The following is a 25,344-nucleotide window of genomic DNA, read 5'->3' as shown; positions in this document are numbered from 1 at the left end:
AGAAAGATAGATAGATTAGTTAGAAAGAAAAAATATAGATAAGTTAGTTAGAAAGATAGATAGATTAGTTAAAAAGAAAGAAAGAAAGAAAGAGATTACTTAGAAAGATGGATAGATTAGTTAGAAAGAAAGATACATAAGTTAGTTAGAAAGATAGATTAGTAAGAAAGATAGATAGATAAGTTAGTTAAAAAGATAGATAGATTAGTTAAAAAGAAAGAAAGATAAGTTAGTTAGAAAGATAGATAGATTAGTAAGAAAGAAAGATAGATAAGTTAGTTAGAAAGAGATAGATTAGTTAAAAAGAAAGAAAGAAAGATAGATAAGTTAGTTAGAAAGATGGATAGATTAGTTAAAAAGAAAGATAGATAAGTTAGTTAGAAAGATAGATAGATTAGTAAGAAATAAAGAAAGATAGATAAGTTAGTTTTTTAGTTAGAAAGAAAGATAGATTAGTAAGAAAGAAAGAAAGATAAGTTAGTTAGAAAGATAGATAGATTAGAAAGAAAGAAAGATAGATAAGTTAGTTAGAAAGATAGATAGATTAGTTAGAAAGAAAGAAAGATAGATAAGTTAGTTAGAAAGATAGATAGATTAGTAAGAAATATAGAAAGATAGATAGATTAGTAAGAAAGAAAGATAGATAAGTTAAAAAGATAGATAGATTAGTTAAAAAGAAAGAAAGATAGATAAGTTAGAAAGATAGATAGATTAGTTAAAAAAGATAGATAAGTTAGTTTGAAAGATAGATAGATTAGTTAAAAAAGAAAGAAAGATAGATAAGTTAGTTAGAAAGATAGATTAGTAAGAAAGAAAGAAAGATAAGTTAGAAAGAGATAGATTAGTTAGAAAGAAAGAAAGATAGATAGATAGATAAGTTAGTTAGAAAGATAGATAGATAGATAGATAGATAAAGAAAGAAATAAAGATAGATAAGTTAGTTAGTTAGAAAGATAGCTGTTTTTTATTTTATTTTTATGAGTATATACAGGCTATATGTATGTATATATATATGCTGCTTTGCTCTTTTTTATTTTTATTTTTATTTTTTTATTCCGTTGTATGTAAATTGTACATTTTTGCTATGTAAGTTATATTTTTGAAACCTTGGCATTAATAAAAAAAAAAAAAAAAAAAAAAAAAAAAAGTTAGAAAGATAGATTAGTTACAAAGATAGATAGATTAGTTAAAAAGAAAGAAAGATATATCAGTTAGTTAGAAAGATATATAGATAAAAAAAGAAAGATAGATAAGATAGTTAGAAAGATAGACAGATTAGTTAGTTAGAAAGAAAGAAAGATAAGTTAGTTAGAAAGATTGCTAGATTTGTTAAAAAGAAAGATAGATTAGTTAGTTATAAAGATAGATTAGTAAGAAAGAAAGAAAGATAAGTTAGTTAGAAAGATAGATTAGTTAGAAAGAAAGAAAGAAAGATAGATAAGTTAGAAAGATTGATAGATTAGTAAGAAATAAAGAAAGATAGATAAGTTAGTTAGAAAGATAGATAGATTAGTTAGAAAGAAAGATAGATTAGTTAGAAAGAAAGATAGATTAGTTAGAAAGAAAGAAAGAAAGAAAGATAAGTTAGTTAGAAAGATTGATAGATTAGTCAAAAAGAAAGAAAGATTAGTTAGAAAGATAGATAGATTAGTTAGAAAGAAAGATAGATAAGTTAGTTTGAAAGATAGATAGATTAGTAAGAAATAAAGAAAGAAAGATAGATAGATAGATAGATAGATAGATAGATAGATAGATAGATAGATAGATAGATAAATAGATTAGTAAGAAAGGAAGATAGATAAGTTAGTTAGAAAGATAGATAGATAGATTAGTTAGTAAGTTAGATAGATAGATAGATAGATAGATAGATAGATAGATAGATAGATAGAGATAGAGATAGAGATAGATAGATAGATAGAGATAGATAGATAGATAGATAGATTAGTAAGAAAGGAAGATAGATAAGTTAGTTAGAAAGATAGATAAAGAAAGAAAGTAAAATAGATAAGTTAGTAAAAAAGATAGATAGATTAGTAAGAAAGAAAGATAAGTTAGTTAGAAAGATAGATAGATTAGTTAGAAAGAAAGAAAGATAGATAAGTTAGTGAGAAAGATAGATTAGTTAAAAAGAAAGAAAGATAGATAAATTAGAAAGATTGATAGATTAGTTAAAAAGAAAGAAAGATAGATAAGTTAGTTAGAAAGATAGATAAAGAAAGAAAGTAAAATAGATAAGTTAGTAAAAAAGATAGATAGATTAGTAAGAAAGAAAGATAGATAAGTTAGTTAGAAAGATAGATAGAGTAGTTAGAAAGAAAGAAAGAAAGAAAGAAAGAAAGAAAGATAAAGTTAGTTAGAAAGATTGATAGATTAGTTAGTTAGAAAGATATATAGATTAGAAAGAAAGAATGAAAGAAAGAAAGAAAGAAAGAAAGAAAGAAAGATAGATAAGTTAGTTTGAAAGATTGATAGATTAGTAAGAAAGAAAGTTAGATAGATAGATAGATAGATAGATAGATAGATAGATAGATAGATAGATAGATAGATAGATAGATTTATTAGTACATAAAATAGTAGTTTAATTGAGTCTAGGGCTTCAGGGAGTTTAGATTTGAGTTTTTACCTTGTACACTAATGGGCCACCGTAGTCTTGGCTCAATTTGAGCAGTCTGCAATGAAAGTCTATGGGATTTTTATGGTTTTTAATATTAATTTTTAAGAAAACTGAAAGTCAAATCAGTCTGAAAAGATATAGCACACTAAGTCAGAACAGTCTGAAGGTCTGACTTGAGTTTGGAGTTTGTAGAGTTAAAGTTCTAGGAGGAGTTAGAGTCAGATTTTTTAGTCTCAGAAGAATAATAATAACTAGAAAAAAAAGTTTGTTGGACAAACTTTAAGTTGGCTTGAGAAAGCCGGACCAGAGAGTTTGAAGAAGTTAAAAGTAGTTAGAAGTTTAAAGTAGTTAGAAGTTTGAAGTAGTTTGAAGTTTAAAGTAGTTTAAATTTTGATTGATAAATTAGTTAGAAAGAAAGAATAGTTAGAAAGAAAGAAAAGTTAGAAAGAAAGAAAGAAGAAAGAAAGAAAGAAAGAAAGAAAGAAAGAAAGAAAGAAAGAAAGATTAGGTAGAAAGAAAGAAAGAAAGATTAGGGAGAAAGAAAGAAAGAAAGAAAGAAAGAAAGAAAGAAAGAAAGAAAGAAAGAAAGAAAGATTAGGTAGAAAGAAAGAAAGACAGATTAGTTAGAAAGCAAGAAAGATAGAAAGAAAGAAAAGTTAGAAAGAAAGAAAGAAAGAAAGAAAGAAAGAAAGAAAGAAAGAAAGAAAAAAGAAAGAAAGATTAGTTAGAAAGGAAGAAAGAAAGAAAGATTAGGTATAAAGAAAGAAAGAAAGAAAGAAAGAAAGAAAGATTAGTTAGAAAGAAAGAAAAAAGCAAGATTAGTAAGAAAGAAATTAAAGTAAGAAAGAAAAAGAAAGATTAGTTAGAACGAAAGAAGAAAGAAAAAAGAAAGATTAGTTAGAAAGAAAGAAAAAGAAAAAAGAAAGATTAGCTAGAAAGAAAGAAAGTAAGATTAGGTAGAAAGAAAGAAAGAAAGAAAGATTAGTTAGAAAGAAAGAAAGGTGGATTAGTTAGAAAGAAAGAAAGAAAGAAAGAAAGAAAGAAAGAAAAAAGAAACAAAGATTAGTTAGAAAGAAAGAAAGATTAGGTATAAAGAAAGAAAGAAAGAAAGAAAGAAAGAAAGAAAGAAAGAAAGAAAGATTAGTAAGAAAGAAAGAAAGAAAAGTAAGAAAGAAGAAAAGTAAATAAGAAAAAAGAAAGAAAGATTAGTTAGAACGAAAGAAGAAAGAAAAAAGAAAGATTAGTTAGAAAGAAAGAAAGGTGGATTAGTTAGAAAGAAAGAAAGAAAGAAAGAAAGAAAGAAAGAAAGAAAAAAGAAACAAAGATTAGTTAGAAAGAAAGAAAGATTAGGTATAAAGAAAGAAAGAAAGAAAGAAAGAAAGAAAGAAAGAAAGAAAGATTAGTAAGAAAGAAAGAAAGAAAAGTAAGAAAGAAGAAAAGTAAATAAGAAAAAAGAAAGAAAGATTAGTTAGAACGAAAGAAGAAAGAAAAAAGAAAGATTAGTTAGAAAGCAAGAAAAGTAAGAAAGAAAAAAGAAAGATTAGTTAGAAAGAAAGAAAGAAAAGAAAGATTAGTTAGAAAGAAAGAAAAAGAAAAAGGAAAGATTAGCTAGAAAGAAAGAAGAAAGATTGGCTAGAAAGAAAGAAAGAAAAAAGAAAGAAAGATTAGTTAGAAAGAAAGAAAAAAGAAAGATTTGTTAGAAAGGAGAGAAAGATTAGTTAGAAAGATTAGATAGAAAGATAAGTTAGAAAGAAAGATTAGAAAGAAGAAAGATTAGTTAGAAAAAGAAAGAAAGAAAGAAAGACAGAAAGATTAGTTAGAAAGATAGATAGATTAATTAGTTAGAAAGAAAGAAGAAATATTATTTAGAGAGAAAGAAAGAAAGAAAGAAAGAAAGAAAGAAAGAAAGATTAGGTAGAAAGAAAGAATGAAAGAAAAAATAAAGAAAGATTAGGTAGAAAGAAAGAATGAAAGAAAAATAAAGAAAGATTAGGTATAAAGAAAGAAAGAAAAAGATTAGGTAGAAAGAAAGAAAGAAAGAAAGAAAGAAAGAAAGAAAGAAAGAAAGAAAGAAAGATTAGGTAGAAAGAAAGAATGAAAGAAAAAAGAAAGAAAGATTAGCTAGAAAGAAAGAAAGAAAGAAAGAAAGATTAGGTAGAAAGAAAGAAAGAAAGATTAGGGAGAAAGAAAGAAAGAAAGAAAGAAAGAAAGAAAGAAAGAAAGAAAGAAAGAAAGAAAGAAAGAAAGAAAGAAAGAAAAAGATTAGGTAGAAAGAAAGAATGAAAGAAAAAAGAAAGAAAGAAAAAGATTAGTTAGAAAGAAAGATATATTAGTTAGAAAGAAAGATAGATAGAGTGATAAGTTAGAAAGATAGATGGATAAGTTAGTTAGAAAGATGGATAGATTAGTAAGAAAGAAAGATAGATAAGTTAGTTTTTTAGTTAGAAAGATAGATACATTAGTAAGAAGAAAGAAAGATAGATGTTAGTTAGAAAGATAGATAGATTAGTAAGAAATAAAGAAATAAAGATAAGTTAGTTAGAAAGAAAGAAAGATAGATAAGTTAATTAGAAAGAAAGATAGAGTAGTTAAAAAGAAAGATAGATAAGTTAGAAAGAAAATAGATAGATTAGTTAGTTATAAAGAAAGATAGATTAGTTAGAAAGAAAGAAAGATAGATAAGTTAATTAGAAAGAAAGATAGATTAGTTAGAAAGATAGATAGATTAGTTAGTTATAAAGAAAGATAGATTAGTTAGAAAGAAAGATAGATAAGTTAGTTAGAAAAAAAGATAGATAAGTTAGAAAGAAAGATAGATAGATTAGTTAGTTATAAAGAAAGATAGATTAGTTAGAAAGAAAGATAGATAAGTTAGTTAGAAAAAAAGATAGATAAGTTAGAAAGAAAGATAGATAAGTTAGTTAAAATGATAGATAGATTAGTAAGAAAGAAAGAAATATAGATTAGTTAGTTAGAAAGAAAGATAGATTAGTTAGAAAGAAAGATAGATAGAAAGATAAGTTAGTTAGAAAGAGATAGATAAGTTAGTTAGAAAGAGATAGATTAGTAAGAAATAAAGATAGATAAGTAAGTTAGAAAGATAGATAGAAAGATAAGTTAGTTAGAAAGATAGATAGAAAGATAAGTTAGTTAGAAAGATAGATAGATTAGAAAGAAAGATAGATAAATTAGTTAAAAAGATAGATTAGTAAGAAAGAACGATAGATTAGTTAGTTAGAAAGAAAGATAGATTAGTAAGATAGAAAGATAGATAAGTTAGTTAGAAAGATAGATAAGTTAGAAAGATAGATAAGTTAGTTAAAAAGAGATAGATTAGTAAGAAAGAAAGAAAGATAGATTAGTTAGTTAGAAAGAAAGATAGATTAGTTAGAAAGAAAGATAGATATATAGATAGATAGATAAGTTAGTTAGAAAGATAGATAGATTAGTAAGAAAGAAAGAAAGAAAGAAAGAAAAGTTAGTTAGAAAGATAGATAGATTAGTAAGAAGAAAGAAAGATAGATGTTAGTTAGAAAGATAGATAGATTAGTAAGAAATAAAGAAAGTTAGTTAGAAAGAAAGATAGATAAGTTAATTAGAAATAAAGATAGATTAGTTAGAAAGAAAGATAGAAAGAAAGATAGATAGATAGAAAGATAAGTTAGTTAAAAAGATAGATAGATTAGTAAGAAAGAAAGATAGGTTAGTTAGTTAGAAAGATAGATTAGTTATAAAGAAAGATAGATAGATAAATATGTTAGTTAGAAAGATAGATAGAAAGATAAGTTAGTTAGTTAGAAAGATAGATAGATTAGTAAGAAAGAAAGAAAGATAGATTAGTTAGTTAGAAAGAAAGATAGATTAGTTAGAAAGAAAGATAGATAGATAAGTTAGTTAGAAAGATAGATAGATTAGAAAGAAAGATAGATAAGTTAGTTAAAAAGATAGATAGATTAGTAAGAAAGAAAGATAGATTAGTTAGTTAGAAAGATAGATTAGTAAGAAAGAAATATAGATAGATTAGTTAGTTAGAAAGAAAGATAGATTAGTTAGAAAGAAAGATAGATAGATAAATTAGTTAGAAAGATAGATAGATTAGAAAGAAAGATAGATTAGTTAGAAAGAAAGATAGATAGATTAGTTAGTTAGAAAGAAAGATAGATTAGTTAGAAAGAAAGATAGATAGATAGATAGATAGATAGATAGATAGAAAGAAAGATAGATAGATAGATAGATAGATAGATAGATAATTAAATGGTAGTTTAATTGAGTCTAGGGCTTCAGGGAGTTTAGATTTGAGTTTTTGGCTTGTACACTAATGGGCCACCGTAGTCTTGGCTCAATTTGAGCGGTCTGCCATGTAAGTCTATGGGATTTTTATGGTTTTTAATATTAATTTTTAAGAAAACTGAAAGTCAAATCAGTCTGAAAAGATATAGCACACCAAGTCAGAACAGTATGAAGGTCTGACCCGAGTTTGGAGTATGTAGCTTGAACGGTCTAGGAGGAGTTAGAGTCAGAAAATTTGCGGTCAGAAAAAGAAGAAGAATAATAATAAGTTTAAATAGGATTTCAGTAAGTTGGCTTTCTCAAGCCAACTTAATAATAATAAGTTTAAATAGGATTTCAGTAAGTTGGCTTTCTCAAGCCAACTTAATAAGTTTAAATAGGATTTCAGTAAGTTGGCTTTCTCAAGCCAACTTAATAATAATAAGTTTAAATAGGATTTCAGTAAGTTGGCTTTCTCAAGCCAACTTAATAAGCTGTACAATTTGTTGCATCAAAATGATCAAGATCAGATCAGATGCTGCAGGTTCTGTCATGATGATGATGATAACCGTCAACACAGTTTAGTTGTGATACGAGCTACAGGTCAAATAGACATTATGGGTCAGTATATGTGTGCTGACATTCAGGAGTATACCTTGATAATTAACAATAATAGTTTTCCATCAAGCCCAGATTCACTGCATCTCTCTACACCAGGTCTATGAGTCTCCAGATGTTCACAAACATGCAGTTTCACAAGCCAGTTTTCTCTGTGCTGACGTTTTTCACTCCTCCTGCTTTAAAGACAGAAAGATCTTAATTTTACACTTTGTATTCATACTGAAAATCATGATCTAGTGAGCTTTTGCCCTTCTGCTCTGTGAGACCTTTCTGTTCTTATGAGTTTGCTTTAGGACTGAGTGTTGCTCTAGTTTCTTTTAAATATATATTTATTTGTGTATTTAAATGTTTAAAGAAAAATTTGACATCTAAATAACTAACTTAAGCTTGTCTTTAAAACAATAATTAAGTTTTTTATCATATCAATCATTTTTTGTAATGCAGTGGACATTTAGTTGATACCTGAATTGCCTCTTCTGCAGGTTTGTGAGTCCTGCTGCTGAGGAAGCCTGTCAGTATGTGAATAGAGTTGTGGGTATAAACCCGTTACTCCAGAGAGAGCTGAATCTGAGTGAACATGAACTAGGAGACACACGAGTGAATCAGATCGCTGCTCTACTGCAGGATAAACACTGTCAACTCAACACACTGACGTGAGTATTGCTCATTTATTTATTATATTACTTTTAAGCATTTTTTCCCTCAGTCACACAGAGCCAGAACAATTTAAAGTAATACAATTAAACAGTCAATTAAACTATTAAGCTGCAACCCCACTTTTGAAAAATCCCCAGAATGTCACATGATTATGGCACTTTTTCATGTGTTCCATATATGGACTAAAGCTGTGTCCGAAATCGCGTACTATGGGAGTAGGTACTACATTTAAATTATTTGTGTATTTAAATGTTTAAAGAAAAAAGCTTAAGCTCCAGTTCAGGCGCTGGCGCCTCCGTGTCGTGATTATCTATTGTCTGCTATATTTACTTTTTATTTATTAAATCTAGGAAATTGGATAATGAAACACTGATTAAAATTAAGATACAATTAATACAAAATGAAATTCGCTTTAAAGAAAAGCTTTGTGCTTTCTGTTTGAGGTCTCTGTGAAAGTTTTAAAGCAGTCTTATAGCCTGGATTGATGGCTCGCAATATCGCAATATATATCGTTGGGAAAAAAATATCGCAATGTAATTTATGCAACAGATATTGGGAAAAAATTACATTGCGATATTTTTTTCCCAATGATATATATTGCGATATTGCGAGCCATCAATCCAGGCTATAAGACTGCTTTAAAACTTTCACAGAGACCTCAAACAGAAAGCACAAAGCCTTTCTTTAAAGCGAATTTCATTTTGTATTAATTGTATCTTAATTTTAATCAGTGTTTCATTATCCAATTTCCTAGATTTCTGTCCCTCCTTCAGAAATACGTAACGAGTTCTGATTGTGCCAGCGGTTCCTGTGTTGTGATTCAACAGCAGCTTAGCGCACGTTGCTCGCAGAGGCGGACAAAGTACACAGCTACATTACTTGAGTAAAAGTACAGATACCCCTTGCTAAATTTTACTCAAGTACAAGTAAAAGTACTACAGTCAGATGTCTACTTAAGTAAAAGTACTAAAGTACTTGTTTTTAAAAGTACTTGAGTATCAAGAGTACAAGAGTACATTTTCTAAATATTGCATTACTACTGCCACAGTGCTTACATTGGTAAACACAGCAAACACTTGAAGCGAAAACTATCATTAACTTGTTCAGAAAATTTAAATAGTCTGGCGAGGTGGGGCCACGGGTTGGCACATTCCCGGGATGCAATATTTTTTTTCCCAGGATGGTAGGGGAAGACTCATGAATATTCATTAGGGAAGTCATCCCTGATTGGTCTGATGACCTACCCCTAAACCTACCCGTCACTGGGGGTCTTATGACCTCCCTAACCCCGCCCCTAAACCTACCCGTCACTGGAGTTAAGACCAATCAGGGATGACTTCCCTAATGAATATTCATTCACTTTGAGTCTTCCCCTACCATCCTGGGAAAAAAAATATCATTCCTGGGATGGACCTGCTGCTTCTTCATCCATTGTTTCGTCCATGGTTTCGTCTCTTATCTAAATCTGACCATGGAGCTGACTTTGGCGGAAAGCTGAAGGTGATTGCTGATAGGCTGTCCCAATCAGTGGCGCCTGCACAATCCAATCACATTTGAGAGGGAAACAACAAATTGAGGGTTTCCGAGATGTTTCTTTTTTCTTTTTTTTCTTTTTTTTAGAAGAAGTAACGGGTACTCACAGTTATGGATAGAAATGTAGTGGAGTAAAGAGTACAATATTTGCCACTCAAATGTACTTGAGTAAAGTCATGAGTACTCCCCAAAAATGATACTCGAGTAAAGTACAGATCCCTCAAAATTGTACTTAAGTACTGTACTCAAGTAAATGTACTCCGTTACTGTCTGGCTCTGGTTGCCTCTTACCATAACGTGGAGATGCATGCGCTCCGGGAAGGCCAAACAAAGGTGATTTGACTCGGGATGAAAATAACAGCGTCTCGACGACATGGCGACAAACACACTCTACAAACGCAACTCTTCCTCTTCTCCGTGGGAGCGCAACAAGACCACGCCCCCCTTTTTGTGTATTCCTGTGGGCAGAGGTTAGTCAAAAAACTGTTCTAGTGACGTCATTAAAGAAGGAAGTAGAGGGATGTAGTCCAAATCGTCCGTTCGCTGTAGGCTTCTGTTAAATAAAATATCTCGCTTGGCATTGAACTTTGAGCTTTATAATTTTATACAGATATTATTTATACTCTAACAACAACATTACACACTAACTAAAGTTTGAAACATGGGATCACGAAGAACGGGACCTTTAATATATTTTGTCATGTTTTGCTCTCATCTGAAACATGTCTTTATCTACATTACTCTATAGTGATTCCTCGTCATGAACATGAACTTATCCCTGTAAAGCCTGACATATGAAATAATAGTCAGATTTTTTTTATTTTTTTTATTTAACAGTTTATCAAACCTTTAGAAAAAATATAAAAGACCATGTAAAAATGTTTGCATGTTTGTCTTGTATCATATGATACACCAGACTTTAATGACTTGTATAGAATTATATATTAGCTCATACTCATACTGATACTGTTCGTTGCTCAGACTCGCTCTCCCAGTTTAAAACTAGATTAAAGACGCATCTCTTTAGCCAGGCATTCATATAACATTTTAAATCTTACTGTTCAAACTACAATCTGGCCTCTAGTTCATAAACGCCAGAGGAGAACTGGCCCCGACTGAGCCTGGGTTCTCCCAAGGTTTTTTTTCTCCATTGGGTCACCTGATGGAGTTTTAGGACACCATTAGGTCACTTGATGGAGTTTTCGGTTCCTTGCCACTGTTGCCTTTGGCTTGCTCAGTTGGGGATATTTTGGGGATATTAATTTAATTTTATCAATCAATAAATTTACACTAGAAACAACCTTGTTGTGTTATTTTGGTTTAATGCTGTGAAGCTGCTTTGATGCAATCTGTATTGTGAAAAGCGCTATATAAATACACTTGACTTGACTTGACTTGACTTGTGGAAAAATAATTGGGGAAATAATGTGGGGGAAATAATGTAATTTGGTACAGATGGTATTTATATTGCCAACAAGTAAGATGAAATTCTGAAAGGTTATAATATAAAACATTGAGATTTTTATAAAACAGGCTTAAATGAAGTACATATATATTACCACATCATATATTAGTTATCCCTGTCACGTGTCAGCGTTTGTTTGGACTTTCAGTTCGAGTTTTGCTTGGTTCCTATTTGCCTTTCTATGGTTACGTCATTATCAGTTCAGTTGTGTCACCTGTTTAGTCATCATCGTCATTAGTGGTCGACCGATATATCGCCAAGGCCGATATATCGGCCGATATTTGGCACTTTTAAAATATCGGCATCGGCCAATACGTTTTTCTGATTGGCCGATGTGTTGGAAGCGGGACTTTTATTTTGACGGCGCTCCGGACTTTTATTTTGACGGGCGGTGCTGAGAACACCAGCGCCTGATCACACAGCGCTCACTCACATTCTCCGTCTTCATTAGTTTACAATCTCTGTCAGTCATATCTAATACTTTGTTAGACAGAACTGGTAAACAAAGAAACTCTCTCTCTATGTTTTCGGTGCTGATGCAGTGACGTGTTCATGTAAACGGCACCTAAAAGCTGTCACAAAGAACCAGCAAAAGTAATTATTATGAGTATGTAAAATATTGCAATGAGACATTTTAATTGTTTAAATTAAAACCTGTTAACCTTCGCCAGTGCGTCGGCGCACTGAAGCGTTTTTTTTATTTATTTAGTTCAAAGTTACTATCAGATTTAATGTTATACCTTGACAAACTATACATCATTAAAAAGATATAAGACTCAAATTTCAGTATTTGACCGCTATTGTATTCTGAGAAACTCATAGTGACAGTTATGTCTTAATTTGTGTCAGGAGTTATAAAATGGAAAAATGCGTTGATACTTTTAATATGAATTATGAGCGTCAGCCGCTCCCATTCAGAAAAAAAACTCTGTGCTGTCGTCATGACAACTCTTGACAAAACAACGTCCCTCAGGGCTTTTAGCTCAAAAATGTGCAGATTTGGAGAAATATTGATAGATTCTCATAGATTTACATCATATTTCTATAGACAGGAATAATATTTACTGAATTTATACCCAAATGCGTCGATGTAATAATTATGAGAGCTTTCATACTCTGATCTATTGTGTTTTCAATTCATACCAGCAGCCTGAGGGCGCTATATGCACAATAATAGTCCATATAATGAGCATGAAGAAGAGCCATAATCATGTGACATTCCAGGAAGTCACGGACACACACAGCTAACAGAGAGATCGCTGTAACATGCTTTTTTGACGTTTTGAAGACAATAAACATGATTGCAATGATATTTGATTTGCCTGTGTTCTTCAAGCCATGCCAGGTATTTTCATAATAATAGATTATATTTATAATATAATGCTAATCGATATAGACTTTATCATCGTGCAGACTACTATAAAATAATATATTTTCTGTCTGATTTTTTTATCTGAAGCCAAATTAGATCACAGAAGATTATTTAAAACACTCGACTTGCGTTATAAAGTAAGTTTGGAGCACAAACATGGTTTTAATCTCATAAATGGTCGTGTATTGATGGTGTGCTAAGCTAACATGCTAGCTAGCCCAGGTGCACCTGCCACCTAAGTTAGCAGTTATTCTTTTATGATTTTTTTCTGAATAGGAATGCTTACTGAAATGTTTCTTTATTCAAGAAGGGCATTTGAAGTGAGAACTTTGATAAAAGAAATTAGGGATTGAATCCATATGAATAGCCAGTCGTTAGTAACTATAATGCAGACAAAAGAAATGCATATTTAGAGCCATAACCAGGCTGGAGAGGTGTGAATGTGTGCAGGAGAGACTGAGACTGAATGGGGCTCGTTTGCACCACAAAAAAAAAAAATAGAGACAAAAGACTGAATAGATGACGACTACACATCAGTTGCATTTTAGAGTAATCAAAATAGTCATATGACATGATCTTGAAAAACATTTAACTAAATACAGAGTTTTAGACTTATCATCTCCAGATTTTACATATAACATGGTCAGACATGTGGCTTTAGCTGTAGTGCATTTCTAGATTGCTACAGTGCCAACTTCAATTTTATTTTCATTTGGATGTTTCATAAAAATAAATTTCTAATAACTTTACAAAACTTTGAAGCTATTTATAACAATTTTTTTTTAATTATGACAATAATTAATTCTACATTTACAATAAACTGCCAGGTGTCAACTTTCAAATGAGATCATACTTGTGCTTTTAGTACAAAGGGTTCTTGAACTGTATCTGTTTCAGTTTGGGGATGTCATTTCTGGGGATTTTTCAAAAGTGGGGTTGCAGCTTAACAGGTTGCAGCTTAACCTAAACAAGTGTTTTCTGTGTCGGCTGCAAAGATGAAGTTGATGATATTGACTCGCGATCTTCGCAGTAGTGAACGCGCCGGAGAGAAATGCACATTTCATATGGATTACATAGTTTTATGTTGTTTTGAATGGTTCTGTTTAAAAGTAGAGATTTCTGTAGATGATAGATATATTTTTTTTTTTTTTTTTTGGTGTGTGAGGCGAGTAGGCTACCTTATACGCTGAGTTTCGGTTCATGGATGATAGCTTAAGCTCCAGTTCAGGCGCTGGCGCCTCCGTGTCGTGATTATCCAATTTCCTAGATTTAATAAATAAAAAGTAAATATAGCAGACAATAGATAATGAAACACTGATTAAAATTAAGATACAATTAATACAAAACGAAATTCGCTTTAAAGAAAAGCTTTGTGCTTTCTGTTTGAGGTCTCTGTGAAAGTTTTAAAGCAGTCTTATAGCCTGGATTGATGGCTCGCAATATCGCAATATATATCGTTGGGAAAAAAATATCGCAATGTATTTTTTCCCAATATCGTGCAGCCCTAATTTAAAGTGTGATGTCTGTGCTTGGAGGCTTTAAAATGTTCATGTTAACAGACATTAGCGCTCTAAAGTTCTCTGAAGTGTGGCTGAAAAAGCCAAGTAAAACTTTAAATAACCATTGAATCAAATTAACATTTTATTCTTATCTGTGAAATAAGCATGTAACCCGTTTCAACTCCACCACTCAAAGAATTGTTAAATTGTTCGCCAAATTTGTTGCTTCATACCCCTCTGACACTGGGTAGTTGCGCCCCTGGTCTCACTCATCCTTGCAAAGCTGCTTCAGCTCAGTGACATTTTTAGGCTTTCCAACATGAGCTGTGTTTCAAGTCCTTCCACAGCATTTTAATGGAATTGAAGTCTGGACTTTATTGGGCCATTCCCAAACTTTAATTTTCTAATTTTCCAACCATTTTCAGATCATAGGCTTTCAGAGTTGTACAGTTTTAGTTAATTGCAATCTTGAAAGGGATGTTGATGTCTAACATATTAAAGTTCACTGAGCCTTTTGTTTGCCTCCATATTCAATTGTCAGTTTTTGCAACTGACTTTCAATTAGGGCTGAACGATTTTGGAAAATAATCTAATTGCGATTTAATTTTACCAATATTGCGATTGCGATTTAATATGCAATTATTTTTTAAGCTCTTTATCTTTTCTATTATTCAACAAAAACAAGCAATAAATCATTGTAAAATAGGGAAGGGAATCTTTAGGCACCTCATGAGCCGATCTAATTTTTTTCTTATTAATTAATCTTATTTATAAAACTTAAAATATTTAATTACATATGTAATTATAAGTAGGCCTACTTTTATAAACAATTACACATTAAAAAACTAAATTAATACAATTACATGTTAATAATTTTAACTAATATAGCTTCAAAACAAATAACAAAGAGGGGAAAAAAATATTACAAGCAATAAACAAAGAGTGCTTTCAGTATTTAAGAGTCGGCTGTCTGAACGTTTTCATCTCTTTTGAAATTATAAGATGTGGTTTGTCCTATCTGTTTAATAACTTAAGATATAACTGACTGTGTCACATTAATTTTGCGTCATAAAAGCATTTTGAGATGCAATTACATTTAACCACGTAGACGGAGTCGCTCACAGCCGCATGCTCAAACGCTCTTCGCAAAGCGCGCGTGAGTATTTGAAATTGAAAGCAGCTTCTGTCGGTGATTTTCATATTTGTAATATATAAGCCAACTGCATTCCAAAAGACATATGATGCCTTCGTAGAGCATTTGTAAGCAAAACACCGGCGGGCGAGACCGCGCACTACAAAAGTAACATCAAGCAGACCGCGCGTATCTCATATCATGTGCAATGAAGCTCGCGAATGTTCTTGTAATTCGCTTCAACTTTTCCGAACTTTATGAAAGATTATTTTTTGGAAGGTTCGAGCGGTGTCGTGTGTGTGTGTGTGTGTGTGTGTGTGTGTGTGTGTGTGTGTGTGTGTGAGACAAAGGAATTAGAAGCAAGCAGAATACGGTTGTTTATAAAGCACACGTAGCGTCATCACGTATCTGTGTTGAGAACTAAGCTCAGACATAAATCTGAAATTATCTTAATCAATACAGAATCGTTGGAGAGAACCTATAACACAATATCACATAAATTAAACATAAACTGTTATTTCCTGTAGCCTACCTATGCCAGGCCTATGCGCAGCGTGACAAGTTGATGCTTCATCTGCAAGACTGGTTTACTCTCGCGTGTCACACATTAGCGCTCTAAAGTTCTCTGAAGTGTGGCTGAAAAAGCCAAGTAAAACTTTAAATAACCATTGAATCAAATTAAAATGTTATTCTTATCTGTGAAATAAGCATGTAACCCGTTTCAACTCCACCACTCAAAGAATTGTTAAATTGTTCACCAAATTTGTTGCTTCATACCCCTCTGACACTGGGTAGTTGCGCCCCTGGTCTCACTCATCCTTGCAAAGCTGCTTCAGCTCAGTGACATTTGTAGGCTTTCCAACATGAGCTGTGCTTCAAGTCCTTCCACAGCATTTTAATGGAATTGAAGTCTGGACTTTATTGGGCCATTCCCAAACTTTAATTTTCTAATTTTCTGACCATTTTCAGATCATAGACTTTCAGAGTTGTACAGTTTTAGTTAATTGCAATCTTGAAAGGGATGTTGATGTCTAACATATTAAAGTTCACTGAGCCTTTTGTTTGCCTCCATATTCAATTGTCAGTTTTTGCAACTGACTTTCAATACATTTATATAAAGAATAAAATTAAATTCAGTTTAAGGATTTATATTGTTCAGGTTTAACTGATTAATCAGCTGAATGTTTTCCTCTCTGTTCTAGACTCTCTAACTGCAGTGTGACAGAAGAAGGTTATAAAGCTCTGGCTTCAGCTCTGAGATCAAACCCTTCACACCTGATAGAGCTGGATCTCACAGGAAATGATCCTGGACAATCAGGAGTGAAGCAGCTCAATGATTTACTGCAGGATCCAGACTGTCAACTGAAGACACTGAGGTGAGACGGGATCAAATAATTAACTAAATTAGCTATATGCAGGCTAAATATTCATAACTAATATGTTATTTTAGTTATATAATAAGCTGTACAATTTGTTGCATCAAAATGATCAAGATCAGATCAGATGATGCAGGTTCTGTCATGATGATGATAACCGTCAACACAGTTTAGTTGTGATACGAGCTACAGGTCAAATAGACATTATGGGTCAGTATATGTGTGCTGACATTCAGGAGTATACCTTGATAATTAACAAGAATAGTTTTCCATCAAGCCCAGATTCACTGCATCTCTCTACAGCAGGTCTATGAGTCTCCAGATGTTCACAAACATGCAGTTTCACAAGCCAGTTTTCTCTGTGCTGACGTTTCTCACTCCTCCTGCTTTAAAGACAGAAAGATCTTAATTTCACACTTTGTATTCATACTGAAAATCATGATCTAGTGAGCTTTTGCCCTTCTGCTCTGTGAGACCTTTCTGTTCTTATGCTTATGTTTGCTTTAGGACTGAGTGTTGCTCTAGTTTCTTTTAAATATATATTTATTTGTGTATTTAAATGTTTAAAGAAAAATTTCTTAACTAACTTAAGCTTGTCTTTAAAACAATAATTACGTTTTTTATCGTATCAATCATTTTTTGTAATGCAGTGGACATTTAGTGTATACCTGAGTTGCCTCTTCTGCAGGTTTGTGAGTCCTTCTGCTGAGGAAGCCTGTCAGTATGTGAATAGAGTTGTGGGTATAAACCCGTTACTCCAGAGAGAGCTGAATCTGAGTGAACATGAACTAGGAGACACACGAGTGAATCAGATCGCTGCTCTACTGCAGGATAAACACTGTCAACTCAACACACTGACGTGAGTATTGCTCATTTATTTATTATATTACTTTTAAGCAGTTTTTCCCTCAGTCACACAGAGCCAGAACAATTTAAAGTAATAAAATTAAACAGTCAATTAAACTATTAAGCTGCAACCCCACTTTTGAAAAATCCCCAGAATGTCACATGATTATGGCACTTTTTCATGTGTTCCATATATGGACTAAAGCTGCGTCCGAAATCACGTACTATGGGAGTAGGTACTAGCCTGGCAAGCCAGACCTACATCAAGATGTTAGGTCTGGCAACTCACCATAGACGCGGCTCAATCCGAGGGCGGGATAAACGGCTGTCTTTCAAATTCCCTCTGCACGCAATAGGACAGCGCTTCAACCAACCAGAGCGTTTTCCCAACAGCGGAGCTAGTTGATAGATTCAACTTTTGCCATATCTGGCCGGCAAAACTACGAACACATCTTCCTTTTTTTAAGAATGACTTAAGTGCCGTTCTTTGCTCTTTTCTCAAAGAAAAACTTAACTCCAAGTCCTCCAGAGTCGCGGCCAAAGCCGATTTGCCGACTACATTTAAATTAGAACGTACTTCGCGACCGTTAAAAAAGTACGCTCTATATAGTATGAATACGGGTAGCATGAATGGAGTCCGGACGTACTGGTATTACGGTTGGTATTGTCACGTAACATGCGCGGTCACATCAGCGCGAAAATTTAAAGAGCCCATTCCACTGACTGCACTTAGAGCAATGTTTTTAGTTCTTCTTTCCGCTTTCGTCTGCGTTTTTACGTCGTTCGTGCTCACAATTCAGAGGAGTCGTTGGTCAGCTGCTCGCAGATCACGCCTTTGTCGAGAGCTTTTGTGTAATTTCTCAAATAAGTTAAATATCATTTAGCCAATACATTTTACCTAAAAAAAACACAAAAAAAACCACACACACACACACACATAAACCTGTGAACAATGACAGATGTTGATTTTTGGTAAGGAAAAAGTAATGTATTTGCTTGTGATATTACCATCAATGAATAAACATGAATGAATCAATAGTATGCGTGTGTGTATCTCTGTTGATTCATTCATGGATGGCAATATCACAAGCAGTGTGTGTGTGTATATATATATATACATGTAGGGTAACACACTGAGGTCAGATAAATTTACACACATATACACACACACATTCATATACATGTGTATACATGAAGACTTCAGATGTAAAAGTAAAAAAATTATTCTAAAATGAGCATTTTTATCAAGCTTGTATATTTAGGTTCAGTAATTTCACTTTAATGACAATTAATAGGTCATTTTCATTGCCATTAAAGTGAAATAACTGAACATAAACATACAAGCTTCATAAAAATGATCAAACTAGAAGAAAATTTCAGATGGCACTTAGAGGCTTTTACATTTTAAGTATTCATATGTGTGTGTGTGTGTGTGTGTGTGTGTATGTATGTATGTATGTATGTATGTGAAATCCAAAAATTACTATCTTGTACACATGCTTTTTAAAGAAACAGATTTTGAATTAATTGTTAGTAAGAAAGTCCCTTTAGATCTTTTAGAAACCTGTGAAGGTTCCCTTACTGAAGCTGCTGACGTTCACTTTCTTCCCTCAAGACGACGTTTTAAAACTTTTGCTTTTGGTGGAGCTTTAAGCTCTATTATACTACTTTGTGCCAAAGTTTTGTGATTTTGTTTTAAGCTTTGTATTCTGTATCCATTTAAAAGTTAAATAATATACGAAAATGAAGCAAATACATTTTAAAGGTGTCTGGAGTGTGTGGGTATTTCTCTATAGTGCGGCACTCATATTTTTCAGATATACCTGCAATTTGCTTGTTTCAAAAACCATCTGGAATCTGCCACAAAATAAGTGCACACACAACACCCTTTAAAAATATGAATTACTCAGTTCCACATATTAAACACTTTACAACTGACAATCTAACTACTGTAAATCCCTGGGAATTAAGTGTTTTGTAATAAAACTTGCTAAAACAGCATGACAAAATGAACTTACTAACAAATAAATGGAAAGAGAGTGTGTAACATTTGTTTTCTTTATTATTATTATTTTTTTTTAGCAATTATTTCTAAAAGCTGAAGGAATCTTTCCTCTCTCTGGCCTCCTGTTCTCGTCTCTCCTCATGCTCTCGTCGCTCTTTCTTTTCTTTCCTCTCTTTCATTAGCCACTCTCCACTCTACAAGAACACAGGTGTGTTCATCAGCCCCTGCAAAATCAGCACAGAATTTAACATTAGTGATGAACCATGGTCAATCTATATTATTATATTAATATTAATGTTACATGGACAAGTTGAGGTACACTTGATAACAGTAGCTTGCTACGTAGCCAACACATATTACATATCAACACTGGTAAAGGAGAAATAAAATCGCTGTAAAATAAAAAATAAAAGTTTTGTAACTATCATTTAACTGAGAAACAACGTCGTTGTTTAAATAAAACAGTGTTAACTAGCTGACAGGCATTAGCTCGTTCTGTTCGGTAATAATAATGATAAAATTGTCAATTTTGCAGCCAATTCACACAATTGTACCCTCGATTTACATTATTTAAACTTTTAACAAGTCAATCGTTTACTTATATGATGTTTAACAAATACAATTTAACCACAAAGAAACAAGAAGTGTTTTGTAAAGTATTTACACTTGAAAACAGCCGCGTCTCCATTTTCTGCCATTTTCGAATATAACGACGACAACTCCTCTCCCGTGGCATCATGGGCAGGGCCTGAAATTAACACCCGACCACACGCCAAATGCGGGTGAATTCTGCAATTGGCGGGTAACACTGTCAATCTACCTGCCACATTGGCAGGCAGCCAATGAGAATCGACCCTTCGCGGGGAGTTTGATTGACAGGCGATCTGGCCAATCATAATCCACCGAATCCGCCTTTTTTTGTCCGACAAAGCAGTCAGGAGAGTTCAACGTTGGAGGATTTGAACTTGAAAAAACAGAGTGTACTGAGTAGGCCTACTGACATCTTTCCGCAGTTAAAACTACATTACTTCTTATGTTCATTCATGTTTATTTGATGCTATAAATTAACTAGAAGGAAGAGATGATCGGTTCACGAGCAGCTTTAACTGAGGCACCACAGCGATCTGTCAAGACACATTACAGAGCCACAAAACGGTTACGGTAGTCTAAATTTCTTTAAAAATGACCAAATTTTAACGTTGAGACTTTGTTTAATATCAAAAGTAACCTGGACTGTCTTGTCTGTCAGTGTGTTGTCAGTGTCTCTGCTGCGCGATGTTTTTCATTGCGTGAGATCATGGTTTGGCGTGAGCGCGGTGTAGCTTGTCGGACATAGCAACAGTAACTAAAGGGGCCGGGTCTTTGCGTTTTTTTTTTTTTTCTGCAACTGTTGTTCTTTGACATTTAAACCCAGGCTGCCATTTCGTTGGATTTTAGCTAAAAAATGTGGCGGCACATTACTTTTGTATGGACTTTTATTGTATTTTTCGACAACCATGAGGGCTGTGAATTTTTTTCTAACTCGTTAGTTCAGATCGTATTTAGATATAAAATGTATGACAAATAAGGGCGTGGTTAACTTTGATTGACAGCTTGATTGACAGCTTAGGCTGCGCCACGGAGAATGACAACATAAGAAGCGCCATTTTTTAATACAGTTGACATATAATACTACTGTTGTTTCTGTATCATGAAATGTAGTTTTAAGAGTTTTTCAGGCAAGAATGTAGTTGTTTAAAGCTCAAATCTGTGGTTTATTTATAAAGATTTATGAAAATTGTATCCAGTTGTGAGATGCAGGTGATCACCGGGCGCTCGGCGCTCATGTACCCTGCCTGGAACAGCCTTTCCTCGGCTAGTCGTTCTGGCGTTTGCCATGGACTCTGGCGTCTCTGTAGTGGTTAAACATGAGATATAATTCGTCTTGTGTGTATCTAACGGGCGATTTTTGGTCTCGTGAATCTATAATTTGTTCCCTGGCCAATCGTTTTGGCTGAGGGGAAGTTTCATTTCAACTTTATAAGCTATTTAACTTTACCGTTGTATGGTTAGACTAGAGCGCTGACTTTGTATATGTTTGACTGAATTGTTTGCTTTATTTGTATAGCTTCTTGTAACTTTACCTTTTACTTGTACTTTTATAATAGCTAATATTGATAAAACTGAAATTTAAAAAGAGACTGGGTTGGGTTTTGTCATTTTAAATTTTAATACAACGAATATGATCTGTAATGTTGTTTACTGCAACATCTGTTGTTTAGTACAAATGCACATATTGCCTGGACCATATTAAAATGTTTAATATTTTTATATTATTTAAAACGAAAAGAGGCAGGTTTGTGTTTTATATTTTGTTTTTTATAAATAGGCAAACGTTATGTGCAGTGAATATAATCAATACGCGTTGCCTGAACCACATTTGTGTGGCTATAATGTTTAAGATTTCTTTAAATGAAAAGGAAAAGAGTTAGTATGGTGTTTTATAACATATTTCGTTGCCTAAAATATACACAGAGATAACCGGAGTAGCAGAGCGAGCTGAGTGACACGCGCTGCGGCAGAAGGTGGGCGGGGTTAGGATTTCCCAAGATTTTCCAAGATGGCGCCGCCCATACCCCCCATAAACGGCTTCAAAACCGTTCTTCAGAAAGTCTATGGGTGACGTCACAGACGCTTTGTCCATATTTTTTACAGTCTATGGTTAAGTATTAAACTGTTGGTGAGATGAGATGAGATAATGCAATGCTGACATAGGCTACAGTACAATGACAGTTGCACAGATGTTGGGAGTTGGGAACCGGTGAGAAAATGTCCGGTAGCCTACCCGGTAACTTTACCAGTAATAACCATAGATATCATATAAAGGCTAGATGTCTTGTGCGCGCTGCTGGCCAATGGAGGTCGACGTCCGCACACGGCGGCCATCTTACCACAGTGTGCTCGCTCACTCGTAACATGGTGCATGTACTTTTAAATAACCATAACTTGCTCAGAGATGTAGCTATGACACTGCATACATATGAATAATTATAACATAAATGTTCAAGCATTCGGAATTATAGCCACGTTAATAGCGTTAGTAAGAAACCAAACCGTTTGTAAATCCGTCAAGATTTCAGCGAGATAAGAGGATTTGTGTGCGTGCTGATCACTCACCTTAATTCACTGCTCCACTGTGGTTAGATGGCCGCCGGTGATGCCGGAAGTGACTCCGCCTTAAGACATCTAGCCTTTATATGATATATATGGTCAGTGGTTAAATTGGCTTTTGTAGGGAGGGGGGAGCCCTTATTTACGGTGGTCATCATTAAAAATCGCGCCATAAAATGACTTAATGTGTTTTACACCAAAGGGGCTATTTTTCCAGTATTAATGTGTAAGGTTGAGTAGTTATTCAAACAAAGATAAATACTTTACAGTTTTTTATTATTTTTTACCTTTAATGTTAACAAGCAGGCAACGGATTTCACCCTCGGAAAACGTATGAAATTGAACATGTTTGAAAATATTGGTTGGCAAATACACTGTTAACCCTTGCTGTAAAATAAGGCCAAATTCTGACAATATCATACCATTTTCCATTAAAACAGTAATATACCGCAGAAAATAAAAATAGCCTACAGGAATATACTGTGAATTAACAGTGCTCAAAATCGACACTCAGAGGCTGTTTTCCCAATCACACCCTATACCCTCATTCACTGTACCCTACATTAGTTCACTAATATAGTCCCCTTGACAGTGAATGAAAAGAAGTGAGTGAATTGAGACACTGATGAACACCTGATAAGCAGAATCACTGAAGGACAGAGAAACAAGAACAGACAAAAGAGAAACACAAGAACTGCAACTGACTTCCAGCCACCGAGTGTGAAACCAGTTTACTAACCAGTTTAACATGATTTCTTTCATACAAAAGTTATTGTTGAGAATTAACAGATATTTAGTTGTTGATGTTTTATTGAAAATAATAAAGTTATTATCACCATGATGGAGATCAGTATTTGTTTTAGTTGGGCTCTTGAACCATTGACTTTATTATATAAATTTTTCTCTGACTGCTTTAACTATGAGTTTATAAAACACATTTGTTATGCCAAGAAATAATCAAGAGAAAGATGATCAGGTGTTTATGACTGTTGTGTTGATTACATAATCATCCTGGACATGTCTGATTCTCTGATCTTAACCAGTGTAAAAGCTGTGGACTTATTTCTATTTCATATTAATCATATTTGTTAATCTATAACGTAAAATACAATGTTTCTGTAATTAGTTATTCTGAAGTATATTGAAATAATATTTTAATAGTGCTTTAAAATATCTCCTGCTTGTCTTAGACACAAACAGACATCAACAATCAGCATATGAATCTCAACAATGGTGACAGTAAAAACTTTCATGTCGCAATGCATGCTGGGTTCCAGGATAGTATAAAACTCCCAGCATGCACTCCTGCATGAATGAATAAATAAAAATAAATTATTGCCACCACTGATGAGAGACATATGCAGATTTTTGATATCTCTGTGTTTCTACAAGACATTGTAGCTCTGTTTCTTTTTTAGGCTGTGCATTATATGTGTTCAAAAAAATATCATCGTAACTTCTTACTGTAGTTTCACAGTGGTGGTAATATAACACTTAAGATAGAGGATTAAAAACTGAGACATTTAGTGAATGAACAGGCTATATGATGATTTTTTTTTTTTTTCATCATAATCAATATAACCGCAATCATTCACAAACCGTGTGTGTGCACAAATGTGACTTACAAAAACACAGTTCAAGCAGCCAGTGAAAAACTAATGTTAAAAAGTCAAGGGTCAGCATCCCAACTAAAGCAAACACTGATCTCCATCATGGTATAACTACAAACCAAACATTTTCAATTATACATATTAATTTTTTTTTGTAGATGTATGACAGAAATAAAGTCATACTGTTAATAATAAGTGTAATAATGTGTAATGGCTGGAAGTCAGTTGTAGTTCTTCTGTTTCTCTATTTTCTGTTTGTGTGATCCTCTTTCCTTCAGTGATCCTGCTTGTTAACAGCAGGTGTTCATCACTAATGCTCAACAATCACTTATTTCACTTATTCACTTATTATTCAACATATTCACTTAATTATCTCACTGCAACACTGCGTCAATGTTACTTTTTACTCTTTGTAGTGTGGATTTTCCTGTGGGGTTGAAAGGGTTAACAGTGTAAGATAAAAAGTCACACCCACGAAATGTATTTTAACAGTAATAAACTGTAAGTTATAAAACAGGTTTATACTGGCAACACTGTTGCCAGTAGTTTACTGTAAAATGTATTTTTTGGGTCACCGTTGTGCTGAAGAGTAGAGCCTGTGCTTCAGTCCAGGAGAAGATCTACAAACATTGATGATACTCTGCATGTTGCTTTATTTAACAGTCTGTGTAGTTGCTGGTCCAGTGGAAATCTTTTTATGTTCAATAGTTTTTTAGTGGTTTCAAATGAAAGAAGTTCACAGTAATACTTTGCTCACATTATTTATGCATTATAAATTTTAGTAATACATTTAAATGACAGTTGGTCAATTTAAGGCAGTCGGTTTCTGCAAGTGAAATTAGTTAACTTGAGTTTTAATTTAGTGGATTTTTACAGTAACATACTGTAGATTACAGCAGGGACGTCGTTTGGCCTATTTTAGGGGGGCTGAAGCTACTCCAAAATGTTCCTAAGCCCCCCTAAATGATAATAAGAACAACAATAACAATTCGATTTATCAATAACCATATCCTCATTCATATTTAGACGCAACAAATGATATATATAAAGCTACAAAAAATAGCCGAAAAGTCGGAAGTTGGACTGAAGTACAAAGAGTCGTTGTGCTATCAAGATGATGCACCGCACCGTCTCGTTGAATTGGTGTGAACTGTGGCAGCTTTCAGAGCGTTGCAGACCGGAGCGCTGCAAGAAA

The 25,344-nt window shown here is 33.0% G+C and overlaps 1 protein-coding gene across 1 annotated transcript in view; it reads left to right on the top strand.

The window, feature by feature from the left end:
• LOC307157223 (NACHT, LRR and PYD domains-containing protein 3-like) overlaps positions 1 to 25,344 on the top strand; it is a 108,650-nt gene that overhangs the window by 30,171 nt on the left and 53,135 nt on the right. The window contains exons 7-8 of the mRNA XM_079869066.1: positions 16,365 to 16,538; positions 17,227 to 17,397. Of these exons, the coding sequence (XP_079725192.1) occupies positions 16,365 to 16,538; positions 17,227 to 17,397 (345 nt within the window). The remainder of the gene's footprint in view (positions 1 to 16,364; positions 16,539 to 17,226; positions 17,398 to 25,344) is intronic.

The sequence above is a fragment of the Squalius cephalus genome (assembly GCF_949319135.1).
Source record: "Squalius cephalus genome assembly, chromosome: 4".
NCBI classification, from domain to species: Eukaryota; Metazoa; Chordata; class Actinopteri; order Cypriniformes; family Leuciscidae; genus Squalius; species Squalius cephalus.
This window is presented reverse-complemented; position numbering and strand designations above follow the sequence as displayed.